This window comes from Sciurus vulgaris, assembly GCF_902686455.1.
Source record: "Sciurus vulgaris genome assembly, chromosome: 3".
Classification (NCBI taxonomy): Eukaryota; Metazoa; Chordata; class Mammalia; order Rodentia; family Sciuridae; genus Sciurus; species Sciurus vulgaris.
In genome coordinates, this window is record NC_136463.1 from 125,886,050 (window position 1) to 125,903,635 (window position 17,586).

General features: G+C 33.5%; 1 protein-coding gene across 3 annotated transcripts in view; it reads left to right on the top strand.

The window, feature by feature from the left end:
- Window positions 1-1,722: 1,722 nt before the first annotated feature.
- The window catches only part of DYNC1I2 (dynein cytoplasmic 1 intermediate chain 2), a 54,588-nt gene continuing 38,724 nt past the window's right edge, over window positions 1,723-17,586 (top strand). Inside the window, exons 1-3 of one of the 3 annotated variants that reach the window (XM_079135024.1) lie at window positions 1,723-1,846; window positions 3,850-3,967; window positions 6,391-6,508. In XM_079135024.1, coding sequence (XP_078991150.1) covers window positions 3,860-3,967; window positions 6,391-6,508 — 226 coding nt within the window. In that variant the 5' untranslated portion in view covers window positions 1,723-1,846; window positions 3,850-3,859. Of the gene's footprint in view, window positions 1,847-1,944; window positions 2,092-3,849; window positions 3,968-6,390; window positions 6,509-17,586 lie in introns of those variants that run through there. The other 2 variants (XM_079135023.1, XM_079135025.1) reach the window with 2 other exon arrangements.

Genomic DNA, 17,586 nt, shown 5'->3' on the forward strand with positions numbered 1-17,586 from the left:
CCATAATCACTTTCTTCCTGCCTTCTGATATCCTTTAATAGGTCTCTCTTAATTCAAATCTAACCACAACTTGGTCCTTAAAGAAGTCAAAGTCAACCTCCAGATCCACAGATGTTGGCAGAGAAGGATAGAAAAAGAAACTAGGGGACAAAGAGAAAATAACCAGTACATTAGTCTTTCTCCAGGTCACTTTGAAAGAACTATCTAAAATACAAATTTTATCATACTTTCCTTCTACTTAAAATCTGTTAGTGGATTCACATCTTCCATGGTGTTAAATCTAAACTGGGATACGTGACCTTGCCCTTGCTTACAACTTCATTCCCCAGTTCTTGTCTAGGCTATAGTCTTTCTGAATTATTTCCAAATTCTTCACTATTGTATACTCTCACATGTCTATATTTTGGCCATACTCTTTCTTCTTTTGAAGGTTGTATTTTGCATCTTCTTTTATTAACTTCTTCTCAACTTTTCAGAAGACAGATTGGAATCATCTTCTCCTGAAAGTTTTCCTCTACAGAGTGTTTCTATTTCTTCCATACTTAATTTCATCAAAATACTTAATTGAACTGAGATCCCTGTCTTTCTCCGTTAAAAAGACAGACGTGTGTTTTATTTCTTATATACATGATACTTAGCACCATTACTGGCACATGATGGGCATTAATAACATGTTTTTCAAATGAATAAATGAAAGCTAAATATTAAGAAAGAAGCAGGAAAACATTGTACATTTATAAAGCTTTTTGAAATTTTAAGTTATGAGGGGAAATCTTCAAATTTGAAGTTTTCTTTTTCAAATTCATTTCTGAGATATTCATATTGTATATAGGCAGAGAAAGAAAAAGAAAAGATCATAAACCCAAGTACTGAGAATCTAAATCCCAAAGGTTAATCCTAAACTTGAGTACTGTGCTTCTTATCAGTTTTTTACAACATAGGAAAGATATTGCTTTGGTGTTAGCTTTAATTCTTTACAAATAATACTCTATAAACAATTTAAAGAAACTTTAAAAAATATGTATCAATCCATAAATTTCTGGATTATCAATGCATAAATTTCTAACAACTATTTATAAATTAAAAAATCTAACAATTGTGGAAAACATTCTTGTTTGGTTAAGATTCCAACAATACAAAATGCTTTCTTATCAAAAATTTTGAGAGGAAACCAAAATGCTGCCACACTGGTGCAAAATACTAGAGAATTATTTGGTGTGCTGATTAATCTTTTTATTTTAATTAGATTTTGCCTCAGGTGCTACGTGAAACCTCGATAAATATTTTTTCTCTAAAATTGTTATCTAGGATTATATAGCTATATCTATAAATCTGTCCTAAAAAAATGTTCTTCACCCTAAAATTCTGCCAATGTTGGGCCAAGGATCTCTCTCTCTCTCTCCCCCTCCCCCGGGTGCAGTTTCTCGCACATGGTAGGCAAAAGATCTCACGTTGTAGCACATACTGCATTGTGAGCATTGTTCAACGGACGAGAATACATTTAAGAGATGTGCTGGAAGGGTCTGTCTCACTGGAATCTTGAAGAAAGCTTCCAAATGGGAAACAGAAAAAAAGACTATGACACAAACTACGAATCCCAGCATACCCTGCGGTGACCAGTGACCACAACTCCCGAGATGCATTGCTCGCCGCACGCAGGTTTCTCTTGTCGCTGGGGCTTGTAGTTCTCCCAGACAGTGTGGACTTGAACGGGGAGGGCTGTGGTTGCGTGCCCAGCCCCAGGATATTAAGAGTAATTTTCCAGCTTTTGGTGAACACCTAACACTTCGGGGCCCTGGGCCGGTTAGATTCTTTGTTTTTTCTATCGCCTTTAGCTTTAGAAAGGGTAAGTCACGGAGGTGCTACAATTACCTACCGCAGGGCCCCATCCTTTATTTCTGAGAGCGACCTCGTCCTGGCGGAGCCATTTGTCTCTTAGCTCTCGCCGTAGCAGCCGCCGCCCATCCCTCTTTGTGTGCATTGGGAAGCCGCCGAGCTTGTGGTAGCTACAGTTGGCGTTGGTGCTTAGACTAGGGACGTTCCCGGGAAGTTGTAGAAGGGAGGACTCTTCCCCATCCCGCCGCCTGACAGGTGAGTTGATGGTTCTTCTCTCAAGGCCCTCGTGCCTGCTGTGTCCCACGTCGGAACTCGCAGGGTGGCTTGGCAGTTCCTGCTGACAGCGCCGGCCCGGCTTCTGGGAGGAAAAGCCGGGGAACGAGTGCCGTGACTCAGGCGACCTGGGGCGAGGAGTCAACTCTCGTCTCTTCTTGGCTCTCCAGGGGCATCTCGGGGCGCCTGGAGCTTGTCTGGCGCCCCCTGGCACTTCCCCGGCCGCCCTAGCCTGGACCGCGCCCTCTTGGCGGTAAGCCCAGGAAGAAGGGAATTCCTTTCGCCTTGCTCCATTTTATGAATAAAGGTCGTTGCTCCTTGCTTCCTTAGTGTTTCTCCTCACTTTGTGTATGTTGGAAAGTCGCTGAACGCAGAGGGTTGTAGCACAAAATTCTAGGGACTCTCTTTTCCCTTGGAGTTTTAAGAAAACGAAACGTGTCTGTCATGGAGCAGAGGCTGCGGCCTCTGATGAGAGGGCCGGTGAACTGTGGCTCAGCCCAACACTCTTGGTGTTTGACCAAAAATGTGCTTACTTCAACATAGATATTAGTGTTGGCATCTCTGTTTTACAGTTGACGCTGAACATAAGGCGCTGAGCCTAGCATTTAGAGTAATATGTGGAATTTCTATCCAGCCATTAAGATGAAGCTTTTTAGTAAGACACATGGGTCTCTTGGGTGTTTTAGTTTGTTTAAATGAATCATGGTAAATATTATATGCATATTTAAGGGTTTACCGTGTCAACTTTCACCGTTTTTATATACTTGAAAATTCAACTCTCACTTTAGTCTTTATGGAGTATTGCAACTGAAATTTCCTTTATGCAATTATTAGTAGAAGGATTTGCCTCTTAACTAGCTTAACCTTTATTCAGATTTAATAACTGTGCTTTTAAAGAGATTCCTCCCAAATACAGTTTTCCAGTTGTTATTCTCCCACTTTTCTTAATTTTAAAGCATTTAATATTTCAGTTGTACAGAGACATTGACAGAAATTGATCATTATGTTAAATCAGTAATATAGAGAAGGCAACAAGTTCCTGGCTCCTACTTATGCTCAGCCCCTAGGTTACTTTTTTTCATTTCAGAAAAATCCAAATCATGCTTCCTAAAACTGAAGGCAAGTAGTACATGTGTAATTTTTTGAAGGTATGTGTAACTCTACCTTACCTATTACTCATTCATCCAGTATTAATTTAATGTTAAGGTCACTGCTGAAAGCTGTGGATAGTCTAATATGGAGCATTTCAGGTCTGTTCACAAATAGTTGAGCTAAAAGTGACAGAAAATGTGCAGAGAGATTTGATTTGATAATGATGGTGGCTTGTGTTTTGTTTGTCTTTAATAGTACTACTTCCATGGTACTTTTAAAATTTATAAGAATTTCCTGTTTTCCCTCCTGTTGTTTCTAGGAACAAATGCAAAACTGTTAATAGTTTTGATCCATGTTTTATAGCTTAAGATCCTTTCTACCTCTTAATGGTATCTCACAATGTCTGCTCTAAGTGCTAATTTTGATCATTATCTCCAGTGACCTAATATATTGTCATCAAAAAAAAGGAGACAGTGTGTTAAATTTGGGAACATGAACATTAAGGCATTTACTGTGTGCTAGCTACTGTGCTTAGCACAGGGTAGTATTTCTTACACATATTTGTTTATAATTTTTCTCAAGTCTTAGTATAAAGTATGCTGCTTTTCTCAAGGTAATGATTATTGTAAATGATTATGTGCTTCTTAGGGTCACAAACATGTCGGACAAAAGTGAATTAAAGGCTGAATTGGAACGTAAGAAACAGCGGTTGGCCCAAATCAGAGAGGAAAAGAAGAGAAAAGAAGAAGAAAGGAAAAAAAAAGAAGTATGTTTGATTTGGGGGAAAAAAAGTAACTTCAGTGTAAAATAATTGGATTTTATTTCAAGTATTTTTAACTTTAATAATTTAAAAATAGTTAAAAATATAAGAGTTGTGGACTGAAAATATAACACTATAAGTGATTCTTCCTTTAAAGAAGCCAGATAGATGAAAATGGCAAAACTGGTAAATTAAAATGTGGTTTGTTTTTTTTTTTTTAATTTCTAAAAGTTAAACTGATATATGTGGTCTTCAAGGAATATATTTGTTATACAAAGTAAGTGGTATCTACATTGTGATAGAGGGCATACATATCATAATTTAAAATTTGAACTTTAAACTTACCTGAATATTTTGTGGTCTAATATGCCAGTAATTTTGTCAGAATAAATATATGTATGTGTGGTGTTTGTGTGTGTGTGTGTGTGTGTGTAGCAGATGATTTAATTGATTGCATAATTTGTACTTGTCTCTTTTATGAGTCAATCATTGAAATATATTTACTGAGTAGCAGGTTTGATAGTGCCATAAAGGTAAACCAAATACTTTGGTCTTATAATTTTTGGCATCATCTATTTCATCATATATACCATATATTTGAACTGCAAATATTTCACTTATTCCTGTGTTGAAACACACATTTACCCTTTGGAAACTCTTTAGACACATTTATATACTTTTAACATAGATATATTTTAAATGACTGGCCAGGGTAAGATAGTTTGTCCTAAGTATGCTTTTAGTATGTAGTTTTTATATGTGATAGTCTAAGTCTTGTAGAAATTGCTTAAGAAGAAAAATCATTTGAAAAATATCAAAGTTGTGGCATTGCTATGATACTGTAAAGGCCTGTCATTGAAGAATTTGCTAGTTTATTCTGAACCTTCCTATGAGACACTGTTATAAGAGATTGGCACTTTACATTATGTATTTTATTAAAAATTAACAGATAGACCTAGGTGTGGTAGTGCATCCTGGAATCCCTTGGGAGGGAGCAACTTGGGAGGCTCAGGCAGAAGGATCGGAAGTTCAAGGCCAGCCTCATCAACTTAGTGAAACTGTGTCTCAAAGTTAAAAATTAAGAATGACTGGGGGTATAGCTCAGTAGTAGAATACCTCTGGGTTCAATCCCAATCCAAAAATAAATAAATAAATAAACTGCTAACTGGTAGAAGCACAATTAATACTGACAGAGCCATTCCAAATATTGTCTGTGTCGCCTTAAACTCTCTTCAATGCTAAGTGCATATTTGATTTTTATTTTCTAAGTGGGGTCATAAGCAGCCTCTGAGGGATTTCTACTACATGATATCTAATTTAAAGTTTATAAAATGTTACAAGAGATAATAGTAATAAGCAGTCTACTAGATTATATACAGGAAAGTTTTAGCATAGCCTATTTTGCTATTTCGATTGAATTTTCTGATGACTGTTAAAATATATAGAGTATTATGATGAACAAAATTCACTCACTGAATGAGTAATAGATATCTAATTGACATCATTTGAGATATATATTTTTTTCTTTTACTTTGGAAGCTTGAATTGTACTAAGCTGTTTTGTGTGATCTGAGAATGTTGAGTTTTATTCAGTTTAACTAGATTTTACTAAAACCATAAATATACTGAAATTTAATGGGCAAAACTTTTCATAACGAAAAATGTTTTTATGTGCAAAAAGTAAGACTTAAATTTATCCAAACCCAACATTGTGTTTATATTGTTTAAAATAAAACCTGGAATCTGGGCAGAGTGACATTTGCCTATAGTCCCAGCCATTCAGGGGACTGAGGCAGAAGGATTTTTTGAGCCCAAAAATTTAAGATCAGCTTGGGCAACTTGCATAGTGGCCCTTTCTTTTAAATTTAAAAATAAATAAAATAAGGCCTGTAGTTTAAAAAATACAATTTTTAAAATTTTGATCAATTTTTGATAAATGTTCTCTCTGTAAAGTTGCATAAATACAATGAAGATTTTATACAGAAAAGATTGAAATTGTCATACTTTTTCAACAAATCAAATTGTTACTTAAAATTTCTTTTAAAATTAAGAAATTTATTAAAGTATGCCAATTCCATTCAATATTTTTTCAGTGTTATGATATTTATTTTTAAGTTTTTGTACTACTCTGGGGGAGATTTCCATGATTCCTGTTCATCATCTCCAATTTTATACTACAGAGAATTGGAAAATGACCACATTTTTTGAACTTACCTGTCACAGAATATTTTGTAAAAAAAACTTCTTGATTACATGTAAACATGGATCAATTCAGTATATATTATTTGGAAATTATTTACTAGAACTCTTGAAAATGACTGTCTCCTAAAAGTATACAGTGTGAACACTTTATTTTAAAAATGCATTTTTTGCACATTGAAATATTTCCTACCATATTCAAACTTGAGTTTTTAACTTAAAAATTTTAGACTGATCAGAAGAAGGAAGCTGTTGCTCCTGTGCAAGAAGAATCAGATCTTGAAAAGAAAAGAAGAGAAGCTGAAGCATTGCTTCAAAGCATGGGGCTAACTACAGAATCCCCCATTGGTAAGAATAAGAATATATCCATTTATGAAAGATAGGCATATAGTCTGTTCAACTGAGACATAGTTAGATGAGTGAGTTAACATGACATATTTTGCCTATTTTCCTTATATGTATCTTAATCATTAATCTTCCTTATTTGGAATTGCCTTTTTTTCAGATGTGCTAGTACATGGTTATTTTTATTTCAAAAGAGTTGCAAGATTAACTACATTTATTAACATATACCAAACCACCAGTTGACTCCTTAATAAATCAGTAATTTATTTCAGCGTATATTTTGTTGAACAAGTTTTGTGTGCCATACTATGTTAAGCTCAAAGATGACTATTTTCTAATCTTAACTGTATTCTTTTCTATAGATTAGATAAATTGAGGAGATAAAATCAGTAACTTATTTTGGCAGATTTGAATTGTTCTTTTTCTGGGTTAGTCACTTCAACACCTGTGCTACACCAAGATGCTGAAATAATAGAGATATTAAGGACAATCTAGATTACATATCCTAAAGCATTTAAAAGAGGTCTGTGCTGGGTGCTGTTATATAATATGTAGTTTAGTTTGACATGACCTTTGTCCTTTTGGGATCTAAAATTTCAGGGTTAGTTTGTAGACTTATTTCATCTGGTCCAGGGAACAAATACCAGAGACAGTAACTGTTGTATGTATGCCTGTTGTGAAATTGCAACATAACTGTCCTCAAAGCTGATATTTCTAAAAAGTTTCAGGATGGAAAAAGCTAATTACTTTCATGGTCTGCTTTGTTGTTACCTCTTTTTTATTATTATTTTTTAGTTGTAAATGGACACAATACCTTTATTTTATTTACTTATTTTTATGTGGTGCTGAGGATCAAGCCCAGTGCCTCACACATGCTAGGCAAGCACTCAACTACTGAGCTACAACTCCCTCCCCTTGCTATTACTTCTTTAAGCTCATTTTCCTTTTCCTTATTGGTGGAATTTGAATATTGAAGTCCGTTATTTTTATGTCTTTAAGAAGCTTATATCCCATCTTGCTTGTTTTTGTTTTGTTTTGTTTTTTAGGTGATGGTATTAGCGTTCGAACCCAGGGCCTCAAGCATGCTAGGCAAGCATTCTACCATTTATCTATATCCCCAGCTCAACATATTGCATTTTTAAAAGAATTGACTTGCCATGTCATTGTGTATAGGCTTACTTAGGTTCCGCATACTACTCTTAAGAATAGCTACAAAAGTTTTACTCTTCTACTACTAGTATGTGAAAAACTATTTTACCATATCTACACCATCACTGGATATTATCCACCTTCTAATTTTTGCCATTTGATGAGTATAAAGGGATATGACCAAAATGTCTTAATATTTGTTTATCTGGTTACACTGAAGTTGACCATCTTCATATATCAATCATTCAGGTTTTCCTTTCTGCAATTACATATTTGTATCCTTTTGTTAGTTTATTATTAAAGTTCTCTTCTTCCTTTTTTTTTTTTTTCTTTTTTCTTTTGGGTGGGAGGTGGTACTGGAAATTGTACCAAGGGTCTTCGGCATACTGGGCAAGTGCTCAACCACTGAACGACTTTCCCAGCCCTAAGGTTCTTTATCTTTTGATGTTAGGGGGTCTTTAGTCTGGTTTAGTGTTTAAAAAAAATTACCTGTTAACTCTATTTTTAAAAGTATCCTTTTAAGAACAGTTATAACCTTTTTTATTTTTTGGACTTTTAAAAAAAATCTTTTCCTAGATTTTCCTACATTACATAAATATATTTTTCTACATTATTTTTCTATTAGTTTTACAATTGTACCCTTTGCATTTAGATATTTGGGTTATATTTTTTAAAAATAGCGTGAGGGGCTGAGGTTGTAGCTCAGTGATACAGCACTTGCCTAGCACGTGTGAGGCACTGGGTTCGATTCTCAGCACTACATATAAATAAAATAAAGGTCCATCAACAACTAAAAAAAATTTTAAAAAGTAAGTAGAGTTTAATTATTTAAAAAAATAGTGATCCAACCTAATTTTTCTCCATATCATTAACTAATTTTCTTAATACCACTTATTAAATAGCATCTTTCTTCCCTCCATTGATACTTGGTCCAACTTAGTCATACAGTAAGTTCTCAAATGTTCATTGACATTTTTGTGCTTTGTTTCACTATGGATCTATTTATCTAATTCTACATAATTAACCTAGTTTAAATTAATGTGGCTTTATATTATATCCTAATTTCCAGTATAGAAAATCATCCCCTTCCTTTGTTCCTTTTTCAAAATAGCCATAATTTCACAATTTTCTTCCCTCAAAAAAATTAGTTTATTGTTTTTTCCCAGAAACCTTGCCATTTGTACATTGCATTTAGTTATGTTTTTGAGCTTTCTAACCTAAAACATCTTCTACACATATACTACTTTTTCCCCCTCAATATCTCCTTGAAGAAAATGGGCCAGTTTGTATATAGAATGTCCCACCTCCTGGATTTTTCCAATGGCTTTCTCACATTTAGCTTTTGTTCCTTTATCCCTTGTATTTCCTGTAAACTGGAAATTGTACACAAGCTTAACTTGATTCAGACTGAATATCTTTGGCAAGAATATCTCATAGGTGATGCTGTGTAATTTATATTGCATCACACCAGCACATTTGTTGATTATTGGTCTATTAGTGACACTAAGATAGAATATTCAATTATGATTGTGATAACCAGGTCTTTCCATAATAGTTACTCCTTTTGACTAATAGGTAATATCTGGGGGTGATTCTTTGGTACATGTAGATATTCATTTTACTATCAGTTTTTTATCTAATACTGTAAATATCTAAGATATTTAATAAGAGTTGTAAAATTGTTTTGTAATTCTACCATTCCCTCTGCATGTACTGGCTGAAGTTCTACTGGAAGGGGGAGATTTCCCTCAACGACTAGGCATATTTGGTTATCCTAAGAGCACTGCCTATTAGCAATATAGGCAACTCGTTTCAGTTTAATTATATTATTGTTTTTATTACTTAAAAGTTACAAAGTACCACTTCATCTATCCATTGGGAGAGAATCACTAAGTCCAGCCCACATTCTTGACAGAATTTGTGGGCATTCTTAAGACCACCAGAATATTTACAACACACTCATAGGTCTCTTCATATTTTGAGTGATCACATTTTTTCCCTTTTAATGTATTAAAATGGCTAACACTGATAGTTTTTTTTGTTGTTGTTGTTTTTTTACTGTAAAAGCATTATAGTCTGGAAGAAACCCAACTTGGTTATAAGATATGTTTCTCTATATGTTACATTTTTGTTTGATAGTATTTAGGAATTCTTCATCAATAATTGTAAGAGAATCAGTCCTAATTTTTTTCATTTTACTATATTTTGCCTGAATCTATTATAATGGTTCAACTAGCCTCATTAAATGAGTTATATAGTTTTTCTTTCTTTTCTCTGGAAAGGTGGTATAATTTTTGAAGTTATTTATTGAATATTTGTTAGGAATTTCCCATAATATTATTTGGGTTCTTTTATCAGTTTTGGCATTTCATTTCTTGTAGGAAATTATTCATTTCAAATAGTTTTCAATTTTATTGGCATATAGGTATTCATGGTTTCTTTATAATTTTGTTTTTCTCATTATACCTAGAATTATTTTTCCTTTTCTTTCAAGAATTTGCTCACCTACTTTTCTTATTCTTTTCTTTTCCTGTGCTGGGGATCAAACCCAGAGCCTACCACATGCTAGGCATATAGTTACCACTGAGCTATGTCCCCAACCCCAATCACTTATATTTTCTTGCCAAAGGTTTGTCTTTTTATCTTTTTTCAAATAACTGGTATTTTCATTTTTCTTACAAAATTTTCTTACCACGTCTTGTTCCCAGGCTCTTCTATTCATGTATCAAAGATTCTGAGTGATCTGTGAGTATAACTCAGATCATATTTTTACAATCCAGTCAGAAGACATAAACAAAATTTTAAAATTTGATATAAACAACATTTGATTTAGAGTTTGGATGTCGCAGCATTTAAGTTACATGTTAAATTTCCATTTGTGCTAAAGGACAAATGAATCTTAAGTAATTATAATTGTTTTTTTGCATTTCTTTATGATAGAACTCACATTTCTTATCCTGATAGCAAATATGCTGTTCAAACCCAGGAAGAAACTGTAGAAATAGTCAAACTTTTTTTAAAATATCAAAATTCCATAGAATACCCCTAAAAATGTTATGTCTTTGGATTGATAAATGACTGTTATTTGTTGTTTTAGTCAGCTATTTTGCTGCTCAGACTAATGGGTCTGACCAGAACAATTTTAGGGGAGGAAAAGTTTGTTTGAGGACTCATGATTTCAGAGTTATTAGTCCATAGAGGCCGGCTGCATTCCTTGGGACTCGGGGTGAGGCTGAACATCATGGCAAAGAGTGTGGCCGAGGGAAACAGCTTATATGGTGATTAAGAAGCAGAGTGTCCACTTGCCAGATTCAAATAAATACCCAGTGCCACACTCCATTTCCCACCTCCTCCAGCAACACCCTACCACTTCAGTTGCCAGTTAATCCCTATCAGGGGATTAAATTACTGATTGGGTGAAGAGTCTCACTACCTAATAATTTCTTCTGTGAACCTTCTTGCACTATCTCGCATGTGAGCTTTTGGGGGACACCTCACATCCAAACCATAACATTTATGAAATAATGATTTTTGATGCCCACATCTGTAGGATTTCAACATATACTGATGGTAAAGGAGAACCTTTCAGGCAGAAGAAATGTGAGGAAAAACAAAAATTGAAAAGATTTAAGATGTATTGAGAAATAGCAACTGATTCACTTTGCCTGACTAACAGTAGAAGAAAATACTGGAAATGAAGGGTGAGGTTAGACTTGGAAGGAACTGTTGGAAGATCACATATAAGTTTTCCAACTAGGAAGGGGATGTGATCAGAGTTCTTATCAATCATAAACTTTTTAAGGCGGACATGGTAGGACTCACCTGTATTCCCATTTCAGACTAAGGCAGGAGGATCTCAAGTTTGAGGCCAGCCTCAGCAGCTTAGAGAGAGCCTGTCTTAAAAAAAAGGGCTGAGGAGGTAGTGCAGTACTGGGTTCAATCCCTAGTACTCCTTCCCTTATGCTCACTCTCACTCTCACTCTCATATGAGGGTGGGATAAACACTTTACATCATCATTATCTGATTATATAAATATATAATATATAAATATGAGAATAAACATATAAATTCAGGTGATTTGAAATATTTCAATATATTTGACTTTCCTTTGACACAGTGAGAACAATTTGAACATTGCTTTCTGAAACTCAGATCTGTAACATTTATTTAGTTGCTTAAAATGTTTATTCATTCATTATTTCAAAAAATATTTACTGAGCACCTTCAATAAACCAGGCTTGATGATGGACTTCTGAACAATACAGAGAAACCTTGCTCTTTTGTAACTTATGATGTTCCTGTAGGGGAGATAGATTATTATAATGATATGATAGAATGAGACTGTGAGGGGTGACATTAGACAAGGTATTCAGGAAGATCTGTGTAAGAATTAGACTTACAAAGTGAGACCAGTAGGAACCAGTCATGCTAAGGTTGAGAGGAGGATCATTCCATATAGAGGAAGTAGTGAGCACAGAGTTCTCGAGTAGTAGACCCTGATTTAGTTAAGCTGGTATGTTTGCACTGTTACCTAGAGCAGAGAGAAGAGCAAAAGTGGGCAGAGTCCAGGTTGTATAGGGCCTCTGATGTGATTTAAGGAATTTTCATAGGAGAGTTTTAAGCAGAAGGAATGCCCTAGGTGGGTCTTGAAACCAAATTATTATAGAGATTAAAGGCTAGCTTGTTTTATCAAAACTAACCAGTCTTTAGTTATCAGTGTTATAGCCTCTCTGAAGAAACTGATTTTTGAGAGTTAACTCTGAGAAAATAATTATTATTTAATAGCTTTAGCTGAGTCTCAAATTATTAGTTGAGTATTCTTGCTAAATTAAGCCATTTAGCAGTGTAGTAAATTAATTTTTTTAAAAAATAAAAATGTGGTTCATATGAGATTCACAAAAAATATTTCTACTGAAAGATTTTAAAGATTTAAACATTTTCTATATTTAGATTAATTACTAAAGGGAGAGTAAGGAAAATGCAGTTTTATCTCCTATCACTTTATAAGTAGATTATTAATACAATTTTTTACAGATTACATGGGGTAGCATTATTTGCAGCAGAAGTATTTTAAAGAGAATAGTATCTTCTTGATTAAATATCAGCTTATCTATTATATTATTTGAGAGGTTTTAGTTGTCAGTAATTAAGAGATTCATTTCTGATGAGGATAGAACAGTTTAGAGGAGCAGTAAACAGTGTGCTTTAAAATACAAGTCAAAGGTTATTGCTTTCTTTTAGCTCATGATAGTTCTTTGAAATTTTAAATAATGGAAAAACATGTGAGATTATATTTACCAAAGTAGCATAAGCTGATTAACATTGAATTAACAGTCTCTTCAAATAGGTAGAGAAATGGACATAGGGCCTGCTGTTCTTCTTAGATAAAGTTAACACTGCATTTAGGATTTTAGCATTTAGATTTCCTAGTCAGATCTCTAGACATCTTTTTCTTTGCGTTTCTGATTTCTAAACCATTTTCCACCTCTTATTAGCAGATTTACCATCATAATGGAATCTGTTAAAGGCTAAAGGCCTTATGAAGATTTTACTGTCTTTAGAAAATTAGGCCAAATGCATTTTATAATCCTTAAAACATATGCCTAAAGCTTCAGTGTTAATGTTCAATGTTTATTATACAGATAAAGACAAGGCTGTGGCTATTAAGCTTTTTTTTTTCCTTGCAATAATGCACAGTAAAAAAAAAAACATGATTTTTTGTCATGACCCAGGATAGATACTTGGTTTTCTTTTCACTGTAGAATTACTCCTTGTGTACTTATTAAACATTTCAAATTACAGAAATAGAAAAGCACTGCTAGAATACTCAGGAGGGTTTACTAAAAACTTTGTTTTTCTAAAATGGATTTTTCCTGCTCGCTTCAGCAGCGCATTTACTAAAATGGATTTTTCCTTTTTTAATTAAAAAGAATGTATTTTTTTAAAAAGTTATTACTAATAAAACCTCTCTTAACTTTTTTTTTGCTGCTAGATTCTGATTTATTTAATCATTTGACCGATTATTGAGAGCAAAATCTCTCATATTTTTATCCTTGGTGCCAGCACTGGCTAGGCACGTAAATATTTGTTAGATTCTTATTAGGTCACTTATTTTCCCACCTGGTAAGGCCAAGTTAAAGCCATTCTTCTTTAATACAATAACAACCAAATCTTGTTTAATTTTAGGAACATACATGATGGAAATTGAAATTTAAGTATTTTGTAAAATGTGAGGTTTTACTTTTTTCTTTCACAAAACTTAAGTATTCATTCTTTAGAAGCTAATTTTAGGTACAGCTTTCAAGATATTTTGTATCAAATATGGAGTTTTTTATATGAATGATCTTTAAAACAATAACTTATCTTTGTGTGTTTATAACTACTATTTAACTATTTTTGTAAAGTATTGAAAACAGATATTGTCAGTTACTCTGTATCCTTAGACTGTAACAAGAGGGCAGAATACATTAATTGCTATAATTTAGTATCTGAGTTTTCTTTTATAAGAAACAAAATAAGTTTGCTATGTCAAAAAAGCATGACTTCATTTTTTTCCCTTTCCATGAAACTTCTAAATTTTTTTTTTTTTTTGCCGTGCTATGGATTTGTGCTTACGAGTCAAGCATTCTACCAACTGAGCTATATCCCCAGCCCTAAATATTTTTAATTAGAATTTTAGAATGCTTTTCATGCTATCAGTTCATTTTTTCAAGTGTAGTTTAATTTTTACAAAGTGTTCGGTGAAAAGAAATATTGGTTACTTGTGGTGTTTAAAAAATTTTTTTTAGTTGTAGATGGACACAATACCTTTATTTATTTGTTTGTTTGTTTGTTTTGTGCTGAGGATTGAACCCAGGGCCTCACACATGCTAGATAAGTGGTCTACTCCTGTGCTACATCCCCAGCCCACTTATGGTATTTTAATCCTATAAAATTTTATTTTTTAAAAATTTAATGCTCTGAATTACATTGAAGATACTATTTAATCTTCATTATCAGGAAAAGGGACATATGGAGTAATATTTAAGAGCAACATCTTGCAGAAGGACAAGATATGTATGGTTAGTTAAATGTTCATATTCTAGGCTATGAACACTTGTATCCACGAGGGGGCATAATTGTAATATGGGCTGTGTTTGAGCACTGAGTATCATTGATTAACTAGAAGAGACTTTAATAACTTTGGGTTATTCCAAAAGCTCATTCATTCCTTCTGTTTCACTGTCTTCTGTCAATGCTCCCACTCCATGCATTCACTTTCCTTGGACCTTTTCTAGGTCCTTCTTCCTGGTTAAAGCCCCTCCTTTCTTGTTCTTGAAAAATAATAGAGCTGTCACCATCCTTCATCCTTGAGACTTCTGTATAATTTTGAGTGGTTTACTCAGACTTAATGCTAATTCTGAATGTAGGTGCATTTCTTGGGGTCTTCCTGTTTTAAAAATATTCTGGTTGTTTCTTTAGAGACCAAAAGGCAGTGAAGTTAATTTTGTATCTTTTTTTTTTAAGTAGTTTTAGATGGGCACAATACCTTTATTTTATTTATTTATTTTTATGTGATGCTGAGGATCCAACCCAGTGCCCCACACATGCTAGGCAAGTGCTCCACCACCAAGCCACAAGCAAGCCCTAATTTTGTATCCTTGGGAAGCCAAAGTCTTAACTGTCAGGAAAGACCTTGGTCGGCTTTTTGGTCTAGATAATCAGAATCACAGTTTTTCAGTATTACTTACATGATCAGTGCATTCCATGGTGTGATTTTTTTTTTTTCTATTTTATTTCATATTTCTCCCTTAGTTCTCAAAGAAGGAAATAGTGGCATCTTTTTGTTCTGAATTCCTAAGGGGCTTACATTCATTATCATACTAACATGTTTATGTTAATTCCTTTATTTTGTACCATTTAAAGCCTGTTTTAGGCTACTTTATACATAGAACAATGGAGTAAAGGTAATCTGAATCACTGTTCTTGCTAAGCAAATCATATTTGAAACACTTAGCAAAAGCTCAGTTTTGTTTTTTATTTATACTTTATTGAATACATGCCATTTCAATATTTCATATTACATTTTTGCATATTTTGTTAGTTTACCAAACCCGTTGTTTTTACTGCAGCATATATAAACCCCCTCTCAGAGAGTGTAGTGCTTACTCTATTTGAATTTTTTTAAGATCAATTGGGCTAAATTAACACTACCATTTCTTTTTCTTTTTTTTTTTTTTCTATTAACATTCTTTTACAGTGATAGTAATTTGCTTTTTCTAGGTTAGTGCCTTGTTTTTTTTTTCTTTTTTCTTTTTTTTGCAGTGCTAGAGATTGAACCCAGGGCCTTGTGCTTGTGAGGCAAGCACTCTACCAACTCAGCTATATCCCCAGTGCTAGGTTAGTCCCTTTTGTGGTATACATTATTTACTATTGCAAGATGAAGTCGGTGAGCTAGATAATAGCTAAGAGACTTTTATGAGTTCTCTGCATTGGCTGGCTTTAAATTATCTTTCACCTCAAAGAATATAGTTCTGAGATGGAGGGGTTTTTTTTAATCCAATTAAGAATTTAAAGCCATGATGATTTTATTTTGCATTTGTTTGGCTAAGAAACTGTGATAATTTAGTATTATCACTCTCTTGACTTATTCTTTTTCTGAAAGTTTTATTTCAAAAACTTACTGGGTCAATGTATTTATTAATCTGTGTATAATTACTGTTTAGCCTTTGAAAAAAATATTTTCTCAAATATGAAGTTAAGTATGTAATTTAAAGAATATATGAACTTTTCTTTGAAAGTCTTTAAAGTTTATTGTAGTGGCCTCACTACAATAAACATTTATTTGTATTTACAGCATGGTAGGCAAGCAACTCTTAAATAATACTCTTTATTCCTGTATTATTTGGGACTTAGGCTAAGGAGACATGGACAAAAAGCTGAGGGAATGTAACTTAAGTTAATGGCCATCTTTTTCTTTAGCCAAAGGTCATTTTTAACTATTTTGAATTATACATACAGCACCTAGCACAGTGCCATCCTCATATGAATTATACTAAGCTGTCTGTGGTTGACATAATTGTTTCTGAAAGATTTGATCACAACGTCAGAAACATTGGGTATGTTGTTATTGTCCTTTGTAATTTAAACAAGAAATAACCTTTGCATCTCAGGAAACAAACATTCTAGTTGTGATTCTCTAAAAACTCTTCTAATCTTGTTGGTTTCCAATAGAATTTGCTATTGAGAAAATAAAGGGTGATCAGTTTTGTATCCATGTTTAAAATGTAGTTCATCATACTATTTTTGTAAGTTTCATTAGATTACCAAGCTTTTTGTTTTTACTGCAGCATATGTAAATATTTGAACGCTTACATAATTTTAAGGGTTCAGTGAATGTTTGACTTCTAAAACACAGGCATTTAGTTAAATGCATACTTCTTTAGTTCCTATATAGCTAGGAACTTACCTTTTCTTCAGTAGACTATTCAAAGAAGGGCTTCTAGCTCAATATCAGATGTGTTAGTCACTTAATATTGTACATTGAAAAATTATTTTAAAAAGATACTTGGGATTGGGGACATTTATGGTAAAATTTAACCAGAAGATGGCAGTGATGATCCTCCTATACTCCCTACAACGGTAATCACAAAGTTTTCAAATGTCCTGGCATGAAAAGTGCACGTTCAACTGCTATTGTGTAATATTAAAAGATGACAATATAGGGGAAAGTGTTTGCTATTTATTTTATATACTATGAAAAATGTATTTTCTATAAGAAGGGATTAAGAATATTTTGGGTGTCTGTATCTTTGTCTGTACACTTCAGTTTTTTCTGAATACTGGGGTAAGGAAGTTACCATAAGTCTTGCCTTGTTTGCATGCATCACTTTATGTTATGCATCATGTATAGAAGGCATGCTGTTTTATGGCCTGTTTGCATTTTCACCCA